The sequence below is a fragment of the Homarus americanus genome, unplaced genomic scaffold (assembly GCF_018991925.1).
Source record: "Homarus americanus isolate GMGI-L3 unplaced genomic scaffold, GMGI_Hamer_2.0 scaffold54443, whole genome shotgun sequence".
In the NCBI taxonomy this organism is placed as follows: domain Eukaryota; kingdom Metazoa; phylum Arthropoda; class Malacostraca; order Decapoda; family Nephropidae; genus Homarus; species Homarus americanus.
The window spans coordinates 6,306,434-6,334,320 of record NW_024750852.1 but is presented as its reverse complement, the minus strand read 5'-3'; the positions used below and the strand labels follow the sequence as shown (position 1 = coordinate 6,334,320).

Sequence of the window (27,887 nt, the reverse complement as noted above, 5' to 3'; positions counted from 1 at the left end):
TGACCCAGGCGCACACACCCCAGCAGGCGCATCTGACCAAACAACACATACCCCACAAGAGTGCTCAGAGGAGGACAGCTTGTGGCTCTTCATGCTCGCCGGCGGGAGCGAGGACCGCCAGGCAGGCGGAGGAGGAGGTGGTGTTGCTGGCTGGTTGGTGTAGGTAGAAAGAGAAAGATCACCACGAGGTCTGGTCTTAAATAGCGGGGATAGGCTTGGCTTAGTAGTTGACCTCCGTGATGTATGGCGGCGCTGGTTGACCCAGACCACGAGGCATACACTGTGGAATTCGCGGGGTCGGCTACTCGGCGACAAACAGCGTTTGTAGGGGAGAAATCCACTACAACCTATCCTTTTCGCCACTGATCGGCTCATTATCCGCTTGGGGTTATTTTATATCTATATAAACAGTATAACAATTACTTTGTATGCTGATTTTGTTAACGCGTCATATTTACTTTTTGTAAAATGTGCTGACGGTTTCGATAAAATTACCTCTGATTGTATGTAAGGCACTGTATTTGTCGATTCTTAATTTCCTTGATGTTTTGTGTATCACCTAATATTATATCTATATCTATGCTATGTATAATATTATATTAAGATATATATATATATATATATATATATATATATATATATATATATATATATATATATATATATATATATATATATATATATATATCATAAGTGATGCCATATTACAAGCTCTGAAGGAGACTGTGCTCGGGGGTGTCTTTATTATGTTATTATGATAGAACAGAATAGTTTTACTCTATCCTAGGGCTTATTATTTATTATAAAGTAGTGGTACCCATCCAAATTTTCATTTTTGCACAAGTCTATATACTGAGGCTGAAGACCATCACGCATCTCGGCCGGGACTTGTTAGTGGTGGACCAATAGCACATTGCCACCGGCGGCAGCGTCAGCCGGGGTTTGTTTACATCCAGTACAAGTGTGTCAGCTCAACCCCCATGGCACTCATGACTAGTTAATATTCTCCTTCAAACACAAAGGCGAGCTAACAAGACGCAAACGGGTGATTGAGAGTTGTAGTTGAGGGCGACGCGTCACCTTCCATGTTGGGTCACTGAGACAGCTTCAGGTCACACACCACCACTACCATGGGTCGGACACAAGCTAAGACCATGTCTAGCATGTCCAGTCCATTAGGGGTGAAGAGTTTGTTAGTGTTCACGGTGCTGATGCTGGCTTGGTTGGCTGGCTTCCTCTCCAGGCTGTTTGCAGTTATACGTTTTGAGAGCATCATCCACGAATTTGATCCTTGGTGAGTGTGTTACTCACCTTCCTGGTTTATGAAATGGCTCTCCACAACTAATTATTATTAAATACACCTTTCCCAACAATAGTTATGTTACTGTGACCTACAAGATGTTTCCTTATGCAGCTGTAGTAGCAGTGTTTGCTGGTAAGTTAATATCAGCAACGACCCAACACCAGATGTATGTTATTTCAATAATGCTTATGGTTATAAACGTAATGTTGGACCATCACGTAATAGCTAATTGGTTGAATTTGTGAGAAAGGAAATTGGAGGTAAATTAGCAAATGATACAAGATGGTAAATATTGACAACTGACCCACGGTCAACTTTTCTTAGAAAACTCTTAGGTTTATATTCGTCCATTGGCTATCCGCATGTTTCCAGTTTTCAATATAAAGACAATAAAAAACCAAACATACAACTTCATATCATTTCTTGCGTAAATTTCTGTACCCGCCATGTTGCCAAAGTCACTTCTCTCCTCCCCTCCTCCTCTTTGCGACATGGCAACCTTTAACTATCATATCATGTGACTTGGCTGGCCAATCATTTTGAACCAGCCTTCCACTGCGTAATTTCAAATTTTTAATGCTCCTGATGGCGTGTGATAAGTGTTCCCTCCCTTATCTAGCTGTAATTCAGCGAGTTTATGAGAACGGCAGTGAAGCAATCCAAATATTACAAGATCACGGTGTCTTACCAACATCAAAACTGTGTCCTAAGTGAGATAATTTTTTACTTTTAAGAAAAGACAGAAAATCTTTTGTCTGTAACTATAAGCATACCAGATCGCCCAGCTGTATCCTCCATTACAGTAGCAGGTAAGTTGAAAAAAATTGGTAGGTTAGGTTTGTTATTTTTGTGTGTTTTACATAAACCCGACTGCCATTTTTTTGTAAATCGGCAATTTCTGTTACAAATGAAAAAGTTAATAAAAAAAAATGCTATTTTGCACAAGAAATAAAGGTCAGATTTGACTAAAACACAATGGCATTTCTGATGTAAATTACGTTTAAGCAAGATATTTTACATTTTATTTAACATTTTATTATGTAAGTTCGTATGTGGCAGTACACGCCCAGAACATCGAACAACGTGGCGATACCCAGAACATTGAACGACTGTGGAGTTCCCCGGTTCGGTCAGATTCAAAACTTTTCCGATGGTTATCGATATGTTTTGAACACTACCTTGATTTTTATAGAAAATCTCTAGATTCTTAGATGGGAGGGGAGCTTTTTTAGAAACTACTGATTTGTGCCAGAAATGGTCAAATTATTTCATGTCAGATCAAAACCATTGGAAAAATGCAGTTTCAACATAGATTTCATATGGTGGCAACAAGTGAAAATTTACCGCAGAAGCATTATTAGACCTCGCCAACCTAAGCAAACAAACCTACCTAACTTTCGGAGCCCCCGGGCCCTCCAGTATAGTATATTAAACAGAAAGAACTTACAATAATATGGTGTAATTTTATGTTTTATTTTCGGGGGGGGGGGGGTTGAGATAAGTTGCCCGTACCAAATGGTTCTTAAGCATGCACTGAGCATCGGTGTTGATCCATCCCGCGGTGGCAGTGTTTTGAATAAATAACCGGTATACAGTGCAGTATTTACATAGGAAATGGCAAGTAAGTAGCTACAGTATGTCTCTTCTTTACAAGGCTTCAGCAAATTTGAATAGGAATGAACCACTGAGTAACTCAATCAAACATAGTTCAGTCGTTTTTTAATTTGCAAGAACACTGTAGGCATGGATCTACACAACCTCTTTACACTAAGAGAAATATCTCTGGAAAAATCTGAATATGAACTTAAAATATGGTAATTTACAAAAACTGCAAGGAATCAGGAATCACCCCCTTAAGTTATTACATAACGTAATGTGTAGTACAGTAATCTCCCCGTTAAACGGAATCTATGGTCCCCAGATTTCTCCAATAGCTGGAATGATTTTTTAGCATTATGCTACGATGCGTTCCCATGTGCCGGGTGCATGGGTGGGCTTGCTGCTTGATTAAGTTAGTCTGTAGGCTCTCGTGCAAGGTTGTTCCCTTCTTGCTGTTGTTTTCGCATACAATTTATGTTGTGTAGTACAGTACTGTACATTACTGTACCTGAGCACAATCAGCCAAGAATGCAGTGTTGATGTAAACATAGATTAAAATTACAGTACTGTACATAACACATTATATGTAGAGAATACAGTGCCTGTACAGTAGCTAAAAAAAACTATCTGTGCATACTTTGTGGGAAACAATATGAGACCATGGACGATAAATTTTGGTATATGAGGGGTATCACTAGTCACACGTAAAATTTCGGAGCATATCGACCCCCACCTCCACAGATAGTTGTTTTAGCTACTGAACAATCATGAGGCACTAACAGAATTACTTGACTTTCTCTAATACAGTTTAACCTAACTTTAAATCTTTCACATACCCCTATGAATAGTCTCAGCCCAAGGGAGGGTGTACTGGTGCTCCTTCAGCTATAAGAGGTCTTACTGTGTTTGATGTAATCAAATCCCTATACTATCAGTGAGTTGATAAAATTTCTTGGGTCATCCAATTTCATTTCCAGGTTCAACTATAGAGCAACTGCCCATATGGTCAAGAATGGGTTTTACAATTTCCTTAACTGGTTTGATGAGAGGGCGTGGTATCCCCTGGGAAGGATAGTAGGAGGCACAGTGTACCCGGGACTCATGGTCACCTCCGGCAGTATACACTATATACTCAATCTTCTTAACATCCCAGTACATATTCGGGATATATGCGTCTTTTTAGCACCAATTTTCAGGTAAGAGGAGTTGCACTTTTAGGGTGTCATGGAGATTCTTGTGTGAATATGTTTTTGTGCTTGAATATATAATTATGACTTAAAAATAGTGTCAATATATGGTTATAATAGATGTGACTGGAATGGTATAATAATTTTTAATACAGTACCCCTCCACAACAAGGTCCCAGTGTTCATCAGGTTCACATTTGTCTTTTCACTCCGTCTTAAATCAAACCATCAACAGCTTGTACTTTCCTAAAAATGAATATACTGTACAATGTTCTTCACTCATTCATTCCATTCGTTCCTTGATGTCCACCCCCCTCTCTTAAGTCTTTCGTTCTTCACTCCATCCTGCCATTTCTTTCCTTGTCCTACCCACTTCCTCCTATGAATTATACAGTACTTTCTTTTTATCAATCGTTCACTTCCCATATTCTCTTCACTGACATTTTTATCTGCTTTATCCACTTCACACAGACACACCTACATACAGTATTGCACAAATGATAAAAAGATGTAGGACTGCACAGTTTGACAATTTTGTCTTACCATAAATTCTGAAAAAATATTTAGTACAATCACTGATGCATATATTTGTCCCTTGCAGTGGCTTAACAGCAATTGCCACCTATTTGTTAACCAAAGAGATCTGGTCAGCTGGAGCTGGTCTGTTTGCTGCCTGTTTTATTGCTGTTGTCCCAGGGTACATCAGTCGATCAGTGGCAGGGAGTTATGACAATGAGGGTATTGCTATCTTTGCCTTGATGTTTACATACTTCCTGTGGGTAAGTTTGGAGCAGTGTGTGTTTTATTTTTAATCTGTTGCCACCAAGATTAACTGATTCAACTGAGTCTTTGGATCAGTTGAAAAAATACTATGTAAAAAGTAATAAAACAAAATCATAAACTAGAAATACATGAAGTACTTTTCCAGCTGTTGTTACAGAATGTTGATATGTTTTTCAGGGGTAATTACATAATGTTGGATAGACCTTTTATACTGTATAATACAATGGTAAGGTAATTTTGTTTTAAAAGTCATGCATAATGTACAGTACTGTACTGTATTATGGCTTAGAAGCAGCCAAAAATTTTACCCCCAAAGTACAGTATCTCATATACTAATGCTACACTTTAAGCCTAAAGAAAGCACTTGTTCTTTCTGATAAGTTTCTTATGTTTCCACTTCTTGCCTCGTGCATTTTATAATTTTAACTCAAACTGCCTAATTATCATACTGGAAATATACAGTATGTATGCTGTAAGAAATGCCATGATACAATATACAGCACCCGAACCATCGTGGCATCATCATCAACCGGGAGCTGTGTTAGAATACTCTTGTCTACAGTGAAACCTCTATTTAACGGAATATATGGAGAGAGGAGTCAGTTATATCGAGAGTGTGTAGATGTGGTACCCCCATCTAAAGAATTATATATAGACGAGTCTGTTATATCGAGGGTCCATTAGATGTGAAACCCCCTATGTCACCGATTATATGGAGAGAGTTGTTGTTTATATGGAGATTTCACTGTACAGTATAAAAGTCTTTTCCTTGTACTGTTTTGTCCTGCATTTTCACAATATCAAGTGTCAGATATTAAATAAACATTCAGTTGTTTGTTTATACAGTACTGTAGTGTTTGTGTTACATACAATTCTTTCAAGAAAAGAGTAATCACTGCAAAAAATGAAAAGGTTGACTGGCTAAGAATATAACCTTCCTCTTACTGTGGAAAGCAATCATTCTCTCTGTTTATCTTATACCTGACTTTCCTAATAATGCAGTCCTGGTATAAATGAGGACAACCTGTACTTCAGCAGAGTTTAAACTAATTGAGTAATGGGGTTAGTTGGATGATTATAAATTATTAATGACAGCACTAAACATTAGTTGCAATTTAGCTAGTATAGTAATGCTAAAAAGTTTTCAAGTTAATGTCAATAACATTTCTCCTCTTTTTCTGTTTAACAGGTAAAGTCTGTGAAGACGGGTAGTTTATTTTGGTCTTCAATGGCTTCCCTTTCATATTTCTATATGGTGAGCGCGTGGGGTGGTTATGTCTACATCATCAACCTCATCCCCCTGCACGTATTTGCCCTCTTACTTATGGGACGTTTCTCCCACCGCCTCTACACTGCATATACAACCTTCTATATCTTGGGGTTAATTTGCTCAATGCAGATCCCATTTGTTGGTTTCCAGCCGATAAGGACCTCAGAACACATGGCAGCAGCTGGTGAGGACCTTTATATTTTGTGTGAACTCTTGCTGTCCTCATTTAGCTCTTGACTTCAATTAATCATTTTGTTTTAAGCATGTATTTCATCCCCTCATCTCCAGTGTACATTGTGGTAGAATTGTTTTATTTTCACTGTTTATCCAATGGGGTATATAGTTTTGTTCCTGTCCATGTGTGTACTGCACCTACTTCCAAGGTAGTTTTGTCAACAGGATGACAAACAAAAAGTGTTCCGTGTAGAGTAATAATATTTTGTAGTCATAACACAGTTAAACTGACAACAGGACCCTATGAACACACAAGTATTTATTTCTTTAGTTATAAATACTTTTATGTTCACATGTCTTCCCTACTTTCCTTGCTTGACTAATTACTTTCCTACCTTGAAGAAAATGCCAACTACTTCATGCAAAGATCAAGTATGTACATATTTATTTCTTAAGAATGCCAGTGATGTAATTTGTAGACTCTCTCCACTTAGCCTATCACTATGGGGATGCCACTTTAAATATTTTATTTGGCTAGCGCTTGATGATTTTTTCAGCTCAGAGGCGACCTTGTACACAAGGGGTTAAACAGACATTGTAATACCTCATAAATTTTAAGAACTAAAATATTTATGGGCCAAAATATTCAAGTCCTCTTACACATGAGAACACTATAGTTAAGAAGCTTATCCTTTTCAAGGTGTAGCTAACTTGTACCTCATGTGTACAAGTTCCCCTCTGATCTGAATAAAATTGAAATATTAAAAGTGGCATTCCTACAGTGAAGGGGTTAGATAGTGACAGTATTTGAAAGTAAATAAAGTAGAAATTGAAAATAAGAGTACAGTACTATACAGTATCTTCATTGTTAATATAAAAGTTACTAAACATTTCTATAGCTTCTCTAGCTTGTTTTGGTCATCAGATATAACAGCATTGCAGGTGTTGGCTGGTATGCCCAGTAACTGTGGCCTTGGGAATTACAGTACTGCACCATAATAACATCTTTGAGGAAACAATGTACAGGTGGTGCATAGCTACTCTTACAATAAATAAATTTTTCATGATTTAGTTATCAATATTGTCAGTGACTGGAATGCTGGTTAATTGAACAGCTTTTGGAAAGAGAGTAAGAGCTGCATTGAGCAATGTCTAAGGGAGGAAAGTTTATCTCATTGGGGAAAAATGAGAACATATAATGGAATACAGTACGATAAAAGTTTTCCTGACTGAGGAAGGTGGGAAAAATTTAGAAAGATATCTTTGGATGGGTAAATGTGCATTGCCGTAGTTGGCAGATGTATTTTAACAAAACTAAAAAAAAAGAAAATTTAATCAGACTTAACTTTCCTGCTTTATTTAAATCTCAGTTGGATTGAGCTAGAGAATCCTCAGACCAAACTTGTATATTTGACAAAAATTACCATTGTGGTATATAAAGTTTGTGTTATAAAGAATTTGCACACTTGAATAATATTCATTTCCTTTTCTCGTTGAGCATACCACTCGCTACACTGTGGATGGTCAGAGTATTACCTGGAAAGCATCTCTCAGCAAAATTACTGATGTCCTGCTGAATGCATGAGATGTAACTGTTGCATCTGTGCTTAGTCATTATATAGTCAATGATTTGAAAAATAATTAGGTTTTTAACAGTTTCCAATTTTTTAAAGAGCAATACTACATAAAAAATTAGGTGGTTTCAATCAGTTTGTCTTGAATTTCAGAAGTGAAACCAATTGGTACCCAAAACAGTTGCATGTATCCATTATTAGTTTGAATAAATTTAAGATTTTGGGGTACTTTTTTAAGTTTTACACATGCTGAATCAGAAAAACTGGTTGATGAATCATTCTTAAATCGTGAAACATTATAAACTTACTTTTAATTTTGGGTTATGTCTTATTTTATTATTACTCTATTATTATCTTGTATGATTTTGATAAAATGTCATTTAATGAATTCCCATGGTGGTGTAGCTCAAGATGGGTGCAATTATATAGTTGGTATACCAATGTACATGTGATTAGATTACTTTATTCAGATTAGTTAACTGTTTCTTAGAAATTCCATGCTCCTGGTATAGTAGTTCTAAACCAGCTGAGCAATACAGACTCTTGGCTGCCCTTTTGTAAGATTAGATTTGTGGTGAGCACTATGTATGCCAGTGTAACGGTATATTGTTTGCTTGTGAACATGTATGAACACAAACCATACTTCATTAGCATGAAGTGAAAGAGGCTCATCAAGCATTTTTGGATTGATGTGTACATTTACTGTACAATATTTGTAAAACTGTACTGTACAGGGGATATTAATGGGAGTATTGAAGCTACTTACTCTTCCTCCTTATAGGGGTGTTTGCTCTACTGAATGCCGTCGCTGTACTCAAGTATTTGCAGAGTGTCATGACCCGGGCAGAATTTAGACATTTCTTCCTCGTGGCTGCTGGGACGGCTGCTGGTGCTGTGTTCCTGGCTGTGGTGGGGCTCACGTGGATGGGTATTGTTGCTCCGTGGAGTGGCAGGTATGTGTGTCATTTTTAACACTTACCCCCATAATTATGAAGTTGTCCTTCTTGTCAAATCTTTACCTTCAGTGGATTTATGTTTCTTTGTGCTTTAGCTAAATATTGGTTGTCATTAGACCAATGATGTTTTACATAATGATTGGAAAGGTCCAGAACTCTTGCCCCATTTGCTCATATTGTGAGATTCTTAACCCCTTGTGTACAGGTCCCCCTCTGAGCTGAATAAAATCAACTGGTGTTAGCCAAATAAAATATTAAAATGTGTATGCTTGCAGTGAAGGGGTTAATTATCATAAGTGCGAAGTCCTATGCTATAAATTAAGTGGGAAGAGGTTTGAAAGAGTAAAAAGAAATTGTATAATAAAGTACTGTACATTATAATCAGATCTATTGGTACATGTATCCATTTTTCCTGGTTGAGGTGGCCTGCTGTCGTAGCAGTAAAAGGTTGGAAGGAGGGGAAAGGTAAAAAATACAGGCAAAAAGTTTTGTTTGTTTAATCATAACCATGATTTCTAGAAGTCGGTGAATTATATGGGATTTTAATGTATGGAGGCTTCATAGTTAAGCTTTGCTTTGGTATGGGAAAAATTTAGCTCTTGCATATTGTTACTTTGGGAGAAAAGAAGGCAGTCATAAACTTAAAAGAATAGTATAATACTTGGAATGTAAAAAGAGCAACTTTGAAAGGATGTGAAAGATGTAATGCTGGTGTATGCATGTGACTAAAAGAAAGAATATTACTACTATATATGTAAATAAAGTGTGGTTATTGTGGTCACAGGAAAGATCCAGGTAAGGAAAGGTGTATTCAGAATATCTGTATTTATTTATTTTATTTTTAAGTAAACAATCTATATGAGAAGGAAATTACATATGGTGTATTTGACAGATTTTACTCTCTATGGGACACGGGCTATGCCAAGATTCACATTCCCATCATCGCATCTGTGTCCGAGCATCAGCCCACCACATGGTTCAGCTTTTTCTTTGACCTACACATCCTTGTTGCTACCTTCCCGGTAGGACTGTGGTACTGCATCAAAAATATCAATGATGAGAGAGTTTTCAGTAAGTATCATTGATTCTAGTATTTATCAGTAAAATCCTCTTAATTCAGACTAATTGGGGGTATCCAGTCCATATTAAGCAAATTTTTGGATAAAGTAATTTGCAAAGGGGTTTATTTAATCCAGAAAAGGACTGGAGTAACCGAGAAAAATCCAGAGTTTTGATGGAGAAATGTGACTTGAAAAAATCAACCATCTACAGCATCACCAACTTTATGGTAAATACTGTATGTCTAATATGTACAAGAATTACATATATATTATCCTGTAGGTTAATGGTACAAAAGTTTATTCTTTATTCTTTATTTTTGCCACCACGTGGGTAGGTCCGAACAATTTCATGTTAATTCGGGCATCATCCAGATTAACAAAAATTAGACTGGAGTGGTTTGCCGTTCTGGATAAAGCAGAAATCCAGATAAAAAGTTTGGAGTAAGAGGGTTTTACTCTACTTTGTTCCTTCTTATATCTGTATATTAGAAATAGACTGAAGGTTTAGTATTAAGATTTACACCAGCAAAGATATGGAATATTGTAAGAGAAAGTGTATACTATGTTATTTTACCCTCACATTTCTTTTCAAATCTATGCCTGTCTTGTATTTTGCTTTAATATGAACATGTCTTTTGCAGTTGTGTTGTTTGCTGTCAGTGCAGTTTACTTTGCTGGTGTGATGGTGCGTCTGATGTTGACACTCACACCTGTTGTCTGTGTTCTTGGTGGCATTGCCTTCTCACGGCTCTTTGAAGTCTATTTGAAGGTACGATCTGGGTAATTTGAGACATTGAGATGATGCAAAATAGAACTGCATGCTTAAAGGTACATGAACTAAATATTTATTAGTCAACAAGCAGGATGAAGTCATTTGCTGTTTATTTTAATACTAGAATATAGACAAATTATTGAGAATATAATTAAAATTTGAATAAAATTTTGCTGGATGCGGTGTGGTTTGTCTATTTAGATATGTGTTCAACCAGAGCCTTAATTTGTTGTAAATGACCACATCCTATATGAGGAGGTAATGTCTTTTACTTGATAGCTGCTGTTGTTCATATTAACAGGAAGAGGAGCAGTCCCGTCCACAGAGTGGAGACTCCAGTGATGATGATGAAGATGGAGAGAAAAATAACAAATATGATAAGGCTGGAAAGTTACGTAAGATGAAGCACGAGCAGCAGGTATTGTGTAACCTAGATTTGTTTTCGCTCATAGACAATGTTATAGGGAGATAAGCTGCATCTTGAGAGGGAAGGAAAACATTACAGTACATGTAGAAGAGATCAGGAAGGGAATGAAGGGAATAGAGAGGGCAAAGGAAATACTGTACTTTGTGGTAGGTTACACTGGTTGCTTTACTTTTGTGGTTACCCCATCAAAGGGAAGCTCTCAGAGGAAGTGAGGTTTCATAAATAGTCTGAAGAAAATCTTTTGTATTTAAATATATGCTATTGAAAGACAATTAAATGATTTATATTGTGCATTACCATAATACAGACTGTTCCACTTTGGAAGTAGAAATACCTCTAGGTCACAGTATATATTTTATTATTACAGGCAATCCCTGAGTTACGAATGGTTTAGGTTCCTGGACCCTGTTCATAAGTCAGAACAGAGTTAGATCTTGTCTTGTCTACAGTCAAATAACCATAAGTAAAAAAAAATAATTTCTGACTTAGGATTGACCTTAGTTTGTTTCCATCTCCCCTCAGTCCAGCAATGATGGACTTGGTGTCAACATCCGTAGTATGGTGATTGTGGCTGTACTGATGATCCTCATGATGTTCTCCGTCCACTGTACATGGGTCACCTCCAATGCATATTCCTCACCTTCAATAGTCCTAGCGTCGTACAGCCAAGATGGGTCAGTCATTTTTATTTTCAGGTTTCCTAGTTTTTTAATTGATATTTTTCATCATTTTACAATAACTTCCAAGAATGTTAATGAAACTTTGTTTACTGCTGTACTTTTTATTAGGTATGAACTCGAGTTTCTTGCTGTGCTAACATTTGACAGATTTGATTGTTTATCCTGTAGCTATTATCAACTATAAATTGTCCATTGCAAATGTTTTCCATTCTTTGCATAAATGCAGTGTCTCAAATATATATATATATATATATATATATATATATATATATATATATATATATATATATATATATATATATATATATATATATATATATATATATATATATATATATATATATATATATATATATATATATATATATCCTGTACATACATACATTCATACATCATGCCCTGACAATTCGCGGATGACACCCTGAATGTACCCAAGAATGTCTGCAGTTAGTTTTAAAGTTGCTGGCATTTTTGCAGCCGGGACAGAGCCATTCGTTCTGGAGACAATATTTTTATAAGGAAAAAATTGCCGTAGGGCAACCCAAGCAACTCAACTTTGATAACAAAGCATGGAGTTGACTTGAGGGTAGACTCACATTTTTTCTACATTTCAATACATTTTATTGTCTTGTTTCCGAGTATTTGTGAGAGGATTTTAACATTATTATCTATTTGCATGTGTTTTGTGTGTTTGTGCACACACACACACATACATATACAATACAGGTAAAAGAAATAATTGTCCTAAGGGCAAACACATAATGGGAATACAGTAAACCCTTGTTATTCGCGAGGGATAGGTTCCAAGGAATGGCATGAATAGCCAAAACTGTGAATAGCAACTTGTACTACCTTAGTGCACTACTGTATACCAAACAACTGACCAGCCAAGGTAACACTCTTCCCCTCTTTAACTTATCTAATAATTTAAATTTCTTTGTCAGGGTCATCACTGACACCTGTCTTTTACATTTTGCTCCACTAGCACTGACACTAGGCAGTCTTTTAGGGGCCATTGCAACATGAGGTGCTGCGTGGGGTGACCCGTTGTGCTGCGGGAAAAAGGCTCGCAAGCTAGCCACCATGGCTACCATCTGCTTACTGCGAATTGTCGAAATCACGAATGGCAAGGGTCTCTTGTGTACATTTCTTTGCACATGAGCAAAAATGTAACCCCTCCCCCCCCCGGTCAGCCAATTATATTCGCGGACTTGGCTATTTGTGGCCATTTTGAGACCCAAATCCCCGTGAATTTTAAGGGCATGGTGTGTGTGTGTGTGCGCGCGCACACAGAAATAAAGTTGCTCATCCTTTACAGGAGTCGCCAGATTTTAGACGACTTCCGTGAAGCTTATTACTGGCTGGCACAGAACACTGACACAGATGCACGAGTAATGTCCTGGTGGGATTATGGGTACCAGATAGCTGGCATGGCAAATAGAACTACTCTAGTCGACAACAATACTTGGAATAATTCTCACATAGCCCTGGTAGGGAAGGCCATGTCCTCTAATGAAACTGCAGCCTATGACATCATGACTGCACTGGATGTTGATTATGTGCTTGTTATATTTGGTGGTGTCATTGGCTACTCAGGGGATGACATCAACAAGTTCCTGTGGATGGTGAGGATTGCTGAAGGTGAACACCCTAAGGATATCAAAGTAAGTGATGGCTGTAGAGAAATAATAAATTATTTCACGAAAGTGCATAAGTTGTGTTTGTTGTGTGTGAAAACAGATTGGCATCTTGAATATTTAAGAGAGAAATTTGTATTGATGTCATGTTTAAAAAAAAAAATCCTTTTTTATTGGCTAAAAATGAAGATCATTTTTTGTGAGGAAGACAGAGATGGCCTTGGGATCTGGTATTAGTAAATTTTCCATTATACAGGGTGTCTCAAAATAATGTATATCCACTGCCTTTCAGATATTCTTAGAGATTTATAAATGCTTGTACTGTACTGTTAAAACAGCAACATTGTCCTCCCTTATTGATGTTTGAAGTCTGCCATAAGTGATGACAATGCTGCTTTTTTAATACAAGCATTCTCATAATCTACACAAAAATATGTAAGGCAGGGTTTATACCGGTACTTGCGTTTTGTGTTTTTTAGACACTGTATAGTTTCATGGAATGATGGTGAAATTTTTTACGTTTAAAATGAAAATTTTTAAGGGTATTTATCATTAACCTTTGGCTAGTTCTCTACTTGTAGTGTTATTAATATACATACAAATTTTTTTTTTTTTTTTGTCATAGAATTCAAGTGATCATGGATGTATTTTCCTATGTTTTATTGTGTGCGAGTCAACTTATATCCTAATTTACCTTTGTGCAGGAAAGTGATTATTTCACTGACCGAGGAGAGTTCAGAGTGGATGCCCAGGGTTCATCAACTCTACTGAACTGCCTGATGTACAAGTTATCTTATTATCGATTTGGAGAGTTAAAGGTGAGATTAATTATAGGCCATTGTTGAGGTGTGAGTAGAAAGGCAAAATCTGCATATGCTTCAGTGTTTATTTGGTGACCATAGATAGTACTTTGATTACCACTAAAATTCACAATTTGATACAGTAGTTCTTTTATGATATTAAATCCATGTTTAACATTTTCAGATAAATTACCTAACATTATACCTTCAGGAGATGGAAAAAGTAATGAAGTTTCAAATGTCTCCTGTAACTGAAGTTTTTTAGATTTGGTTTTGGTCACTTTGACAAACTAATATAGATTCAGAAGATAATCTTTTAGACATTCTCTGTATATGTTGGGAAAATTCAGTTTGCACTAATTTGTATGGACAAATATATGCATTTTGCATATTTTTCTCAATCAAATTTGTCTGCAAGAATACTAAAAAGTTTCATATCTGAAGCAGTCAAGTTTTGCAGCTTTTATGTAGATTCTTTATGTACCTGGTTAGATTTTTCAAGACGTTTGATTTGTTTTTGTATGAATTTGGGTTATGTTTGTTTCACAATGATTATGCCTTTGTATTTAGCTTTAAAAAAAACATTGCATCTTTGAATATACAGTACTGTAAACCTAGGAAGCAGTTGTGTGTGCACAGTACATGGCTGGAGAATAGGGTAGTTGATTTTTTATTTATTTGTTTATTTTTTAAATCGGATTTGTTTTATTTAAGTCAATTTTTAAAAAAATTTAATCAGATTCCCTTGTTGACTGACTGACAACTGTTCCCAGTCTTTTCCTCCTCTGGACTTGTTTATTGGTATAGAAAAATCAGCAAAACTTTTCTTTTTATTAAGTTTTTGAATGCAGACACTGGTGATTAATTAAATCAGATTTTTTTTTGCAATATGTGATGTAGCAAACACTAAGAGACATTAGAATTTTATTTTTACAAATATTGAATGCCACGATGTATCCAAAAGTGTTGTGATTTAGTTGGTTTTGCGTTGATTTACTATTTTCAACTCTGAAGTACAGTACTGTGCTGTAATCCTAAAACAAGTTATCAGTGCCTACACATTTGAAGTAGAAGAACAGTACAATAATACATGCAAAGTGAAGTTATTTATCTTGAACTTGTGTAATTTCTGTGGTGAGAACATTGAATAGTGAATATTACAAAAATAAAGGTTTCTTGTGCTTAATTATGTGGGCTACTGTGATAAAGGCATAAAATAATTAATTTCTTTGGCTGATTAGTTATAACAATACAGCATATAAGCATTTGTTAAACTTTTACTACCTTCTTTTTACATTTAGCAAATAAAACCAAACTGATTTAAAAAAAATCTTGATTTAAATCAAATAATCCTGCTGGAGAACTTACCTTGGAGGATTTTAGGGATGACATTGTTGTAAATGGGTAATGCTAAGTTGTTTGAAGTGACAGGGATGGGTGAGGTAAACATTTTGAGGCGCTGTTATGGAAAGGAGCACCACAGCAGAATACATTTCTTACAGCTGTGGGAGTGAATGAATGACATTAATGAAAGGAAGAAATATTTTTTTTAATAGTGGCCATCCTCCATTGTAATAGCTAAAGGCTTTTTTTTTCTCCATTAATGATTTGCATATTATGTAATATGTTAATGACCACAAATTCCTCTCTAGCTGGATTTTAGAACTCCTCATGGCTTTGATCGCACTCGTAACACTGTGATTGGCAACAAGGACTTCAAGTTGACCTACTTGGAGGAGGCCTACACTACAGAGCACTGGTTGGTGCGAGTCTACAGGTGAGGAACTTTAAGATGGTCGAGGTGTTGCATCTAGGTTATTCCCAGTAGGCAGTCTCCCACCCATCACCAGCACTGTCAAGCTTCTCTGTCTCTGAACAAACCAATACTTTATTCCAAACTGACAATACTAATTGAGCAACTTCACAAAAAGTGCATTTTTATATGTAGTTCCAATGAAAACATTACATGAACTAAAGAAAACACAAAATGTTTATTTTTGTTATTATTACTATTATCTTTACCCTCTAGGTATAACTCGAGGGGTGTCTCTGTGCTGAATATAATCGTCTAGTATTAGCCAAATAAAAAACTAAAAGTGGCATCCCACCCATAGTGTAGGGGTGCACTAAAACCTAAGTTATTGAGGTGTAAAGTTCATCACCAATTAACTATTTGGGCCAAGTATATCAGTATAACTCATCTTTACCATTTTCCTGTAATGCCACATTTCAAAGAGCTCTAACTTCCTTCAGGTTTTTGATGAAAGTGTCCATGCCTCTGACTCAGACAGTAGTACTACTAATTATACATATATTTCAGCTGCCTTTATTGCAAATTTAAGTTTCTGGCCCTCTTCAAAGTCTTAGTTTATTTAATGCTGATTTTAATTGACTTAAGATATTTATTTATTTAATTTATTTATTTATTTTATTTATTTATTTTATTTATTTATTTTTTATTTTTATTTTTTTGCCATCACAACTAATGTTGCTTAGCAAGTACACAAATAAGTTTTCTGTAGGCTACCATAATTTTTATTTTAGAATTTATTTCTAATTTGGAAATAACTATGTATCACTGTCTTTACTGGTACAGTATTCTAACCTACTTTCTGCTAATTCAGTAACCAGTTTTTTGCAATGCTTCTTCACTACTTGTAATTACAGCAGTTTCATCTGCATACCAACTATTAATATTGTTATATCATTAACTGTAATTCCTCCATCATTACTGACAATTTATCGAGATATTCTGAAGAGATATTATTACATTGGAGCACTGGAGATGGCACACAGTTATGTCTAACTCCCAGTACTGTATAACTCAAAACCTTCTGTGAAATAAATTTTTACAAGCACTTTATTAAAGATATATTAGAATTTTAATATATCCTTCATTAATGCCCTTTTTTCTTTTTCTTTTTTTCAAAATCTTCTATTATTGCCGAGTATGGTTTTACATTATCGGAAGCTTCAAAATCAGCAGAAGATATGCAAATATTTTTGGATCATGAAAGCCCTTTTACTAAATACAGGTATTCTTGAACCATACAGTACATACCTTCTCCAGTTCCTCCTCCCTCTCTAAATACATTTTGCTTTTTAGATAAAAATTTTCTATTCTAGTGTATTTTTTTATTAACAGAGTAAAAAAACCAGACGAGTTTAACCGCCCACGTATCCCAGTGTCACAGAGGAAGGTGAAGAGGAGGAATGTCTACCTCACTAAAAAGGTATAACTCATTGTGTTTGGCTTTTACTAGGATGATGTGATAGAGAATTATCAATAAATACTCCTTCAAGATTTTACTCATACAGTACTTATATTACCAGTGTATCGGAATCTTGTTTCTCTATCAGTAAAACTTTCAGTATCATTTGAGACTCCTTTGTATTTGAACAAAGTTATGTGTTGAAATAGTTGTGAAGTAAAAGGAAAAGAACATCCCAATTATTTGTTTATGGTTCTTTAAGTATTCTCAGATTTTGTACATGTTGATACGTGTTGGACTCGTTGGGAACATATCCTATTGAAATCCTTGTTATAATGATCCCGATGTACTATATTTCACATAGCGATCAGCTTTTGAGAAACCTAATCCCATCTTAAAGAGGAGGATCCCTGTATATTAAGCTGAAGAGGTTCAAAGTAGGCATGACGCTGAGAGTATTTAAAAACTGTTGAGTCTTCCCCCGCCTTCAGAAAAATTTCTTGTTTTGCAACCAGGTTCATCCTTTAGCTAATTGAATTATGGAAATTTCATACAGTTCATGGTACATAAGTTGATGAATACCTGTACTGTACTTTGTTTTATGTAAAGAAAAGGTATATGTAGTTTTGGTTGATGTGACATCACCTACTTGATGAAGTAACACCTTGTCCAGTTTCTCTTTAATATTCATCTGGCTGTGGTTAAAGATTCTGATACACTGTTCAGTACACACATTTAACTCATTCTTTGTAAACCCAGGAAAGTGCAAACTGTTCATATGATAATGGATGTCTGTCTTACATATTCATCATAAGAAAGATATTTGGAAGTATAATATGGATGTTTATCAGTATATTTGATAATGTGTGTGTTCCAGAAGTACATCATGTAAGTACAGGCCTCTAGTGTAGTACATGCGCTGTTTGTGTGCTCAGTTATGTATTTATTATTTACTTAATTTGGATGGCTTTATGCGATAATAATCTTCATTTTCGTCAGTATCTTAGACGTACTCTAGTTCTTACAGTTCAAATACAGAATATCATGCCTTACTTTTTGTGTATATCATGCCATACAGTTCGGGGATGTCTTGCCTCACAATTTGAGTGTTTATCATGCCTTACAGTTTAGGTATATCACGCCTTATGGTTCAAGTATATCATCTCTTAATGGTGGCAAACAACCTCCCCAACAATATTATGTTTGTGTAATATTTTTCTGGGCTAGTTCACATTGAATGACTTTGCATTACTGGCCTAGCTGAATCTCCCTAATAGGTAATTTTCTCATTCCCATATTGACCAGGAGCTGTATAGTGATCATGACGTAAGTAAAGTAACCAAGTTCCAGATGCAACAGATTTATTTTCATTAGAGAATTTGTAGTTAACCAATATCTCAAGAGTTTTAAGGCTGCTTTTTTGTTTTTAGTTTTTATTTAACTTCTAATTAGAATTTATTTGAACAATGGCTCTGCTCTATAGATTATTGCCTGTTACTTTTGTTTTGATGTGAAGGTAAGTAACCATTTCACTCTAACCACAGTGCATAAATCAAACCCTGTGAGAGGCATGCTTTTAGAACAGTGGTGTGTTAATGCTAAAGTTTTTCTATGAAGGAAGATGTTATTACAGAGAAGAAGGCTTTGTAGGTGTATAGTTGGTACACTATGTAGTTGGCAATGTAGTATGGTAGATGTTTTGCTTGAATGTGCAGTATTGAATTTCCCAAGAGATTTTTACTCTTTTTGATTCAGTATAATTGTTATTTAGAATTAGTGACAGGGAGGGTATTCACAAAAATTTTATGTATGAATGCACTGTATAGAAACTGAAAATAAAGCCGCTAATTAGGTTGGCTATGCTATTTACTTGTGGCTCTTGGATGGTTGAATAATTAGTAACCCATAGTGTGGAGGGAGTCAAGAGACGAGATGAAGTTATGAAAGCACTACACTCAAAATATAGATTGTACTATAATCAGGATGATAAAGTAAAAAATAATATGCAGTATTTTTATTGTGCCATAAGATCATATTGACAATAGATAGCTAAAATGAATTACGTACAGTAAAACCTCGATAAATCGGACTTCAATATATCGGAATTCACTTTTTTTAACTCATGAGATGCGCTGGTCACCAGAAATACTAATTTAGGGACAGTGGTCATTACCAATAGAAGTTAGCTGTAGGAACAACAGCCATTATCGATGAAAGTTAGGTGTAGGTGACAGTGGCCATTACCAATAGAAGTTTGCTGTAGGGACTGCAGCCATTATCAATGGAAGTTAGCTGTAGGGACTGTAGCCATTACCAATGGAAGTTTGCTGTAGGAACAGCAGCCATTACCAATGGAATTTAGTTTTAAGGACAGCAGTTTTCAGTGGAAGTTTCATGTTCCTTGCATTTCATTTTTGTTCATATAGGATGGAGTAGGGAATCCTCAGCTGCCGGTTAAGGATTGAATTGTAAACTTAAGTGTTGTTTGATTGAAATATTGTTAGCTTCTTCACAAATTAACTGGATATTCATCTAAATATACTATATATTGGTTATTATTCAGAAAATGAAGGAGAGTTGGTGGAAAGTGGTATGACTGAAAACAACTTGTAATTACCTTAGCAGGACATACAGTAGTTATAAAATGTCTTTTACTACATTTCTTTAGGTTTGACATTATTTATATTTTAAAACAGCTGTAGTTTTGTCTCGCTAGCATAGTGTAGGTTAATATTAAAGTACAGGTATCTCAGTAACCATTTTCAGGTTTGTTTTCATACCCTTCAGGCTTTTTAAAGGGTTTTTGAAGTAAAAAAAAAAGATATGAGGCCTTCCCATTTACACACATACAGTACAGTACGTAATTATAAAATATATCCCTATGTATTGGAACACTGGAATTTTCCCAAGTGAGCTTGAAATACTTTGCCAGTTTACTGTGTGCAGGAAAATTATCATTCATACTTACCATAAATTTCCATAAATATAATTTACTTTCTTATTGCCAGTTTTTAATCACTGTTGTGTTCTTATATATTAAGTATGTCATACACTATGAGATGCCATTAATGTGTACAATAAGTATGATATCCTTATGGAACCTAGAAAACTTTTAACCTAATTTTTGGAACAAAATAACACTATGATTGTTACAAAGACAAAGTTTGGCATTGTTTCTCTCTGTGACACAGGCAGTAGATGACTAACAAGACAAAAGTTCTCATCTGCTTGTGTTGGGGTGAAAAGAAATAAAATTCAGGTAAGTTTAACCCTCAGTGAGAGACTCTGATCTACTGTGATAGTATGATATTTCAGATGATTTTTATGCATTGTGATTAACAGATCTGTACTATACAGTACTTTTATTGTCACTTAAGAAGGCCTTTAAGTGCAAAGTCATAACAGATTTTACAGAAAAATTTAATTTTTATTACTATTCCCCACTCAGTAAAATAGGTGGGGGATATAGAAGTGTATTCTGTCAGTCCAAGTAACCACCTAATCTTCATATCGTCAATATAACTGATTTTTTATTTTTTTATTTATTTTCTTTAACCAAATTAATGTTCTAATTTTTATAATTATTGTCTGTGTATATATTTGCTGATCACATAGTTGTTGTATTCCTAATGAATATCTTTGAAAGTACAAGATGCATAATATTTCCTGGAATTCAAAGGGTACGGTAATTTGCTTTTGGCATTAATGGGCTTTAAGCTTATTCTGTACAGGCTCAGTTTGTGTTGTAATTTTTCTATGTGTTTGTTATATATATATATATATATATATATATATATATATATATATATATATATATATATATATATATATATATATATATATATATATATATATATATATATATGTGTACACATATATATATATATAATATATATATATATATATATATATATATATATATTAATATATATATATATATATATATATATATATATATATATATATATATATATATATATATATATATTTTACACACACACACACAGTAGACCCTTGCCATTCGCAAGGGATAGGTTACAATAAATGGCGCGAATTGGCAGAATTGTGAATAGCAATGAACACTACCTTAGTGCACTACTGTCTACCTACAGTATACCAAACAACCGAGCAGCCACGGCACCACTCGTCCCCTTCTTTAACTTGTCTAATAATAAAAAAACCTTTCTTTGTCAGGGTCATCACTGACAATGCCTTTTACATTTCACTCCACTAGCACTGATACTAGGCAGTCTTTTAAGGGCCATTTCACACAGAAACACTAAATTTTGAGAGTACAACACGAGATGCTGTGTGGGGTGACTCGTTGTGTTGCAGGAAAAGGCTCACACGCTAGCCAACATCTGCTTACCGCAAATCGTCGAAATCACGAATTGCAAGGGTATACTGTATGTGTGTGTATATATATATATATATATATATATATATATATATATATATATATATATATATATATATATATATATATATATATATATATATATATATATATATATATATATATATATATATATTGTGTGTGTGTACAAAGACAATGAAACTGTTCTTACATAAGATTCAAGGAAAACATCCTTTTTTCATTTCATATGCATAATGTTAAGATGGGTTGAATAAGGTCAAGTTAGAAAGCTTGGATGGTTTAAGATTGTATTTTTTTTTCAAAGTCGTACGTTTTTAGTGACGTTGCCAACATAACTTACCTTTTGCAGTAGTATCATCATTGTCCCTGTCATCATAGTATCCCAGTTGATATTATGTTTGCAGGAATTTCTGGCAAGCTTCCTGTTATTACATGTTGATTTAGGAACATTATTTTATTTGGGTAATCTTGCATCAAACACTACAGTGACCCCCCTCCCCTCCCACACACACCAATCTGTCTGTGTCACCATTTTCCTGTCTGATCTGTGACTTAGTAACCAGTTCAGACATTGCAGTTGAACTTGGTACAGTATTATTTCATGAGTGAAACTTGTCTTACTTGTACAGTATATAGTTAAAGACATTAATTGGTACTGCATACAGTATTAGTAGTAGATAATAGCTCTTAACACATACAGTTTGCTTGTGTAATTGATTTGTGTCAACTGGAAGTCAGATAAATGTACAGTATATTTAGTGGAGAAATAATTTATTGTTCTCCTTAGTTTTACTGTAATACATATTTTTTTCTTTTCCTCGGCACAGGATTCGTACTGTTGTTTTTTTATTTTTGTGGCAACTGGAACTTAAATAAGAATGTGCAAGGTTCTCCTTAGTGCTTCTGCAGTAGACGTTTAGTGTTGCTTTATGTTAAGTGTTGCATCTGTTTAGAGTATTTTAGCATTAGAATGTTTAATGGAATAAAAGGTTCACATTTGTTTAGGAGTCCTCAATCAATCAATCTGAATACTGTTCTCATATCTGAAGGTTGGTGACCACAGTCCTCGACCCTAAACGTTCTCGGGTTGTTAATCCTCCCAATATTTTGTATCTCACCAGGGACCTAGTTTTTATTTTCATTCATCCATCTATCCCAATCTCTGCCTTCCTCTGGCCCACCTATCCTCAACTTTGCCCATTAATATTTCTTATATTATCCCCACATCTCTAATTATATGATAAAAGTATCTCAATTTTCTTTTCTGTACATTTTAAGTATCTCGCTTGAGGTTTTTGCTAACCTTTGTACTTCATTTGTTTCCCAGTGTAGCTTATTCTTACCTCTACTGAAAGTGTCCACCCATCTGACCCATACAGCGGTCCTTTCCATATAAAGTCTTTCTCTCAAATTGAAGTATTGTCCCATTTTATTAGGTTTTTTGGATACTAAATGCTGTTTTTGCTTGCCCTAATCTTGTTTTGATTTCATTTGTACATCTACCATCACAGCTAATGTTACTTCCAATTACACATTTTTCACTTGTTTAAGTTCCCTGTTGCATAAATGCTCTGTAAATAATACATAAACAATTTGTAAGAGATGTTAATGTTTTTTGTTGTGTTTACATTAAGGAAATAGAAAAACAGGACTACCATGTGAGCATTAGATTTGTTTGTTATCGTAGTCCGAAAATATTAGTCATTCATTGTGAATATAAATTGTCATAAGAAAGGGTTTGAATAGTATGTGATATACTGTATGTAAATATTTTAAACTAATCATTATATACACTTTGATCTTTATATTAGTGCACATTGAATATTTACAATATATGGAAGGTACAGGGGGTTCCTGCTTATTATTAAATATGCATTCCTGGAAATTTACTGTAAAGAAGGATAAATTACTTCCATTTTTTTTTTCTTGGTGTTAGGCATTGTACATTTGCTTGTTGCATTTTTTGACAGCACAGAGATGCTCTAAATTATGTTAAGTGGGAATTCTGCTTGGGTCCTCAGTGTGGTCTTGCATTCTATGTCACAGTAATTCCATGCTAGCTGACTGGCCAACATAATAACAAAACAGTGATAAATGGACTAAGTTTGACCGGGGATCCTCTGTACTTTATTTTTCTTCTGTATTTTGGGAGATACATATATGGAAATAAATACATGATTCCTTTTAAATTTATTTACAGGACAAGTTTTAACTTTACACTTTCTCTAACAGACAAGCAAGAGGCGCCGGGGCTCCATCAAGAACAGGCCAGTGGTTGTCAAGGGTCACCGACCAAAGACCAAGCTCACTTAGGGTTTGGAGGTGATTTAGCTTGTAGTTGATTGGTAACATTCTTCTTTTTCCCCACTTTTTACACTATTTTGTTACTAATTCTATCTGTCCATTTCACTTTTCACCCCTTGATGTGTGTGCTTGGGTGTGAATTTAGGTGTGTGAAAGAATGTAATGTACTTCCACAGTACTATACTGAGAAGGATGTAGCATATTTGCAAAAAGAAAAAGAAAAAAATATTCACGGGTGTTTGATAGGAAGTTGTATTAGAAGGATCACAAGTTATTTAATAAAAAATCCAAGTGGTATTTATGATAAAATGTCTTAAATCTTCTTCAAGCAACAAGGCTTCCAGATATTACTAGCTAGATGAAAGTTGACAATTTACTGGCTAGCAAATTTTGTGAAGCCAGCTCATGCCTTAGCTTTGCTGTGAAATGAATCTTGCTGAAGCGTAAGGGTAATTCACTCATTAGTAGCTCCAAAGTTTCGCTTATATAACTGTTATTTATGAGATAATAAGCGAGTGGCTGAAACACTTGAGATTGTAATATCAAATTTTTTTATTGAACATACACGAAACACTAATACTGTTCTATAGCTTTGACAAATAACGGATATATTAGAGATACACTTGGGCTACCCATGTGTAAATCATCCTATAGATAATTTCACAGAAGTTTTTTATATCATAATGCCTATTTTTGGCTTCATGTTTTGGAAATCAACCAGTACCTTTATTAAGTTTGACTTGATTACAACATGTTCTTTATCCTGGCCCCTAAAATGTTGTTATATACATTTCCAGAAATGTATCCCTAATGTTAAATAATTTGAAAAATGGTGACTATTTCAAATTTTTTGTGCTATGGATAATAAATATTGTTGGTAAGGGGGTCATAGATAATGTAGGTAATGGTAGGAACAATCTTACGGTGCAATGAACTGTAACAGCCAGGATCCATCTGATTAATTTACATCCTTATACTTCACACTTTTGTTTCAACATCATCTGTCAATTTATCAAACCACTTATAAGAAACTTTTTGTGGAACATTAAGATGGCAGAATTTGAATGTAGGAAAATATGTACATAAAGTTTTTTACACAATTTAACAGTGGAAATATTGATATTTTCTGTTGTGGAAACCCTTTTCATTCCAATCATGAAAAAAAAATGCAGTAATCTTGGAAAGAATGGAGTGTAGAGTATTAAGTTCATTGCATAATACTTCATGATTATTGTTTGCAAAAGCTACATTCATCGATAGATAAATGGCAGTAAATATTTATTACAGAAATACATTAAATACAGGCTCATGGTAATATTTTCTTGGTTGGGGCTACAGTATTTATAATGTAGATTGCTATATTCAAGTTTTTTGCAAGTTTATCTTGTGAAATTTAGCTAAACTGTTATTAATTTGGGGACTTATTAGTATTATACAAGGAATTAAAAAAAATCTTGATTTTATATGGACGCATTTAGTTTAAGCAATTTTTTCATTTCTTGCAGTATGTCTTGGGTTTATTTATATCTGTGGGCAATAATGAATTGAATTTGGACGGTGATAGAAGGAAATTGGTACATACAGTACCTATATTTTTGTGTCCAAATAAAGTTTTGGAATATTTGTTATAAGGTAATATAGTTTTAGACTCCCTTTTTAGGGGAATCTATACCTATGTAATGAGAGAATTACAGAGGTAGTTTTTGGTAGTTATGCTTATAAAGTCACATTCCTATGAAATGTAGTACAGTATAAAAATAATTATTTGAAAGTACAGTACAGTCAGACGGAAGAGTTTTACATATTTATGGATTATCCATAATGCCTAAACAAGAAGTTCAGTGAGACAAGTCTTCAAAGCTCAGTGACCACAGTTATGCATTACATTTTCATACTTGGGGTGCTATAAAACATTGCTGAAGAGATGTTTAAAAGTCAATTTTGATAGTTTAGCATCAGTGACCAATCTAAACTGTGTTGTCGTAATTTTAATTCATTCTGTATTGTATGGTATGAAAATTATCAAAGTCAAGAAACTTGACTTATCCAACTGTTAAACTTCAGAGCTTTTTGCTTGACCTGTAAAACATTTTTGTATGAAATTTTTGAAGATATCGTGTGAACAAATGCTATACAGGGTATTTATTTTCTGTTACTATACCATAAGTATTTGTTGAAATCATTTGAAATGCTACACTATTAACATCATATTTAATTTAATTAAAAACAGTGATAAAGAAGAGCAACTAAATCAGAGTAAAGTTGGATGCAAGTGTCAAAATGAAAAAAATAAATAGGAAACTGTTGATGCTGCAATCTAGTCCTTGTAAAATATTTTGTTCTGTGAAAATAAGTTGACTGACATGGGATTCTTGCCACAAAAACTGTGTCCAGTGGCTCAATGTAAATAATGCTGTTCTTATGCTTGTGAATATCATAGCTCTAGTATTCTATTGGGGATGTGCATACTTGCTCTCCTTTAAATATTGGGTTCTGGCACATCTATTAAAAATGGCAGAGGAACAAGGACTTGGTTTATGAAGCCAAATAGTAATGCTTGTACTGTATAAGAAAGGTGGATAAGTCAATAAATTTTCTAGAAGAGAAAGTATGTTTACTTTTGTACACCATCTAAATTTTATTGATGTACTGTAATTACAAGGTTGAAATCTTTTCTTATGAATAATATTCTCATTCATATCATTCAGAAATCTTTTTGTAGGGGATGAAATTTTTTTTTACACACACACACACACACATATATATATATATATACACACACTTAGTACTGTAATTACAACTCTTGAAGCATTTTTTAAATTTATTAAAAGTACAGTACTGTACTGTACTTAAAAAGTCTTGTGGGGAGTTTTCTGCAGTGACGTATTTTTTAAACAGGTGGAAATTTGTTTTGTCAAAGCCACAAATGGATATTATAGCAAAATTTTCAAAATCTTGAGGAGAAATGGTTGTAAAGACATTAGATGTCATCCTTTGTTTGTTTTTGTAATGGGTAACAGGCTTTTTGTACCAGTGTTTTTTTTTATTATTATTGGACATACTTTTATTGAAATTTTATATTAAGTTCACAACTTGTGCTAGTGATATTTTTTTTCTAATTTGTGGAATGTGTGCCACTTCCTATGCACTCGCCACTGTCTAGGATGAATCATGTTGTTATCACAGTGTTATTGTATTTATAAAAATGCCTAAGGATCCAACATGTTATGTTTCATTTTAAATCCTTGGGTGATTTGGACTTTCTTACTTTACAAAGTTAGGAAAATATTCTCCATCATCTGTACACATCTCACGTACGTCCCTGTCTGGATTGCTATATACTGTACAAGCATGGAAACCTTAACTCCTGAAAGACCTAACATCCCTAGAAAAGGTGCAACACAGAGCGACAAAGATGAGTCCGTAACTGTCATTTCGATTATCTAAATAGACTGAAAGCCTTAGGACTAACAACCCTTCAAACAAGGCACAATATGGCAGATCTCACAGAAACATTCAAAATCTTTCAAGGGATGGAAAACGTGAACCCGGGACATTTTTTTGTGAGGTGACCACCAACACAAGAGTGCATAACTACAAGCTGGCCAAGTTATGCAGAACGAATATCAGGGAATACTTCCCACAGAGGGTGGTTGACCTATTGGAACGGTGTACCAGCTCAAGCTGTGGAATCAAGAACAGTAATGTAACCCTTGACAAAATTATCAAGAACAATGGAGGGATCCTACACAGGCCACTGACCTTCCCTC

General features: G+C 34.7%; 1 protein-coding gene across 7 annotated transcripts; it reads left to right on the top strand.

Annotated features, from left to right (window-relative positions):
• The first annotated feature begins 887 nt into the window (after positions 1-887).
• Positions 888-27,338, top strand: LOC121854282 (dolichyl-diphosphooligosaccharide--protein glycosyltransferase subunit STT3B-like). 7 transcript variants are annotated; one of them, XR_006086527.1, is made up of 17 exons: positions 888-1,294; positions 3,880-4,098; positions 4,691-4,868; positions 6,062-6,326; positions 8,672-8,843; positions 9,739-9,917; positions 10,549-10,676; positions 10,981-11,097; positions 11,629-11,780; positions 13,105-13,450; positions 14,128-14,241; positions 15,876-16,000; positions 17,369-17,456; positions 18,741-18,761; positions 20,627-20,694; positions 23,448-23,471; positions 24,046-27,338. XR_006086527.1 is itself a non-coding variant. In XM_042348846.1 (16 exons), exons 1-16 carry the CDS (start codon positions 1,131-1,133, stop codon positions 24,124-24,126), a joined length of 2,373 nt encoding a protein of 790 aa, XP_042204780.1. In that variant the 5' UTR covers positions 888-1,130; the 3' UTR covers positions 24,127-27,338. The 7 variants fall into 7 exon arrangements, 4 of the variants coding, with proteins under 4 accessions (XP_042204780.1, XP_042204781.1, XP_042204783.1 ...); XR_006086526.1 differs by lacking the exon at positions 23,448-23,471; XM_042348846.1 differs by lacking the exon at positions 20,627-20,694.
• The last annotated feature ends 549 nt before the right edge of the window (positions 27,339-27,887 follow it).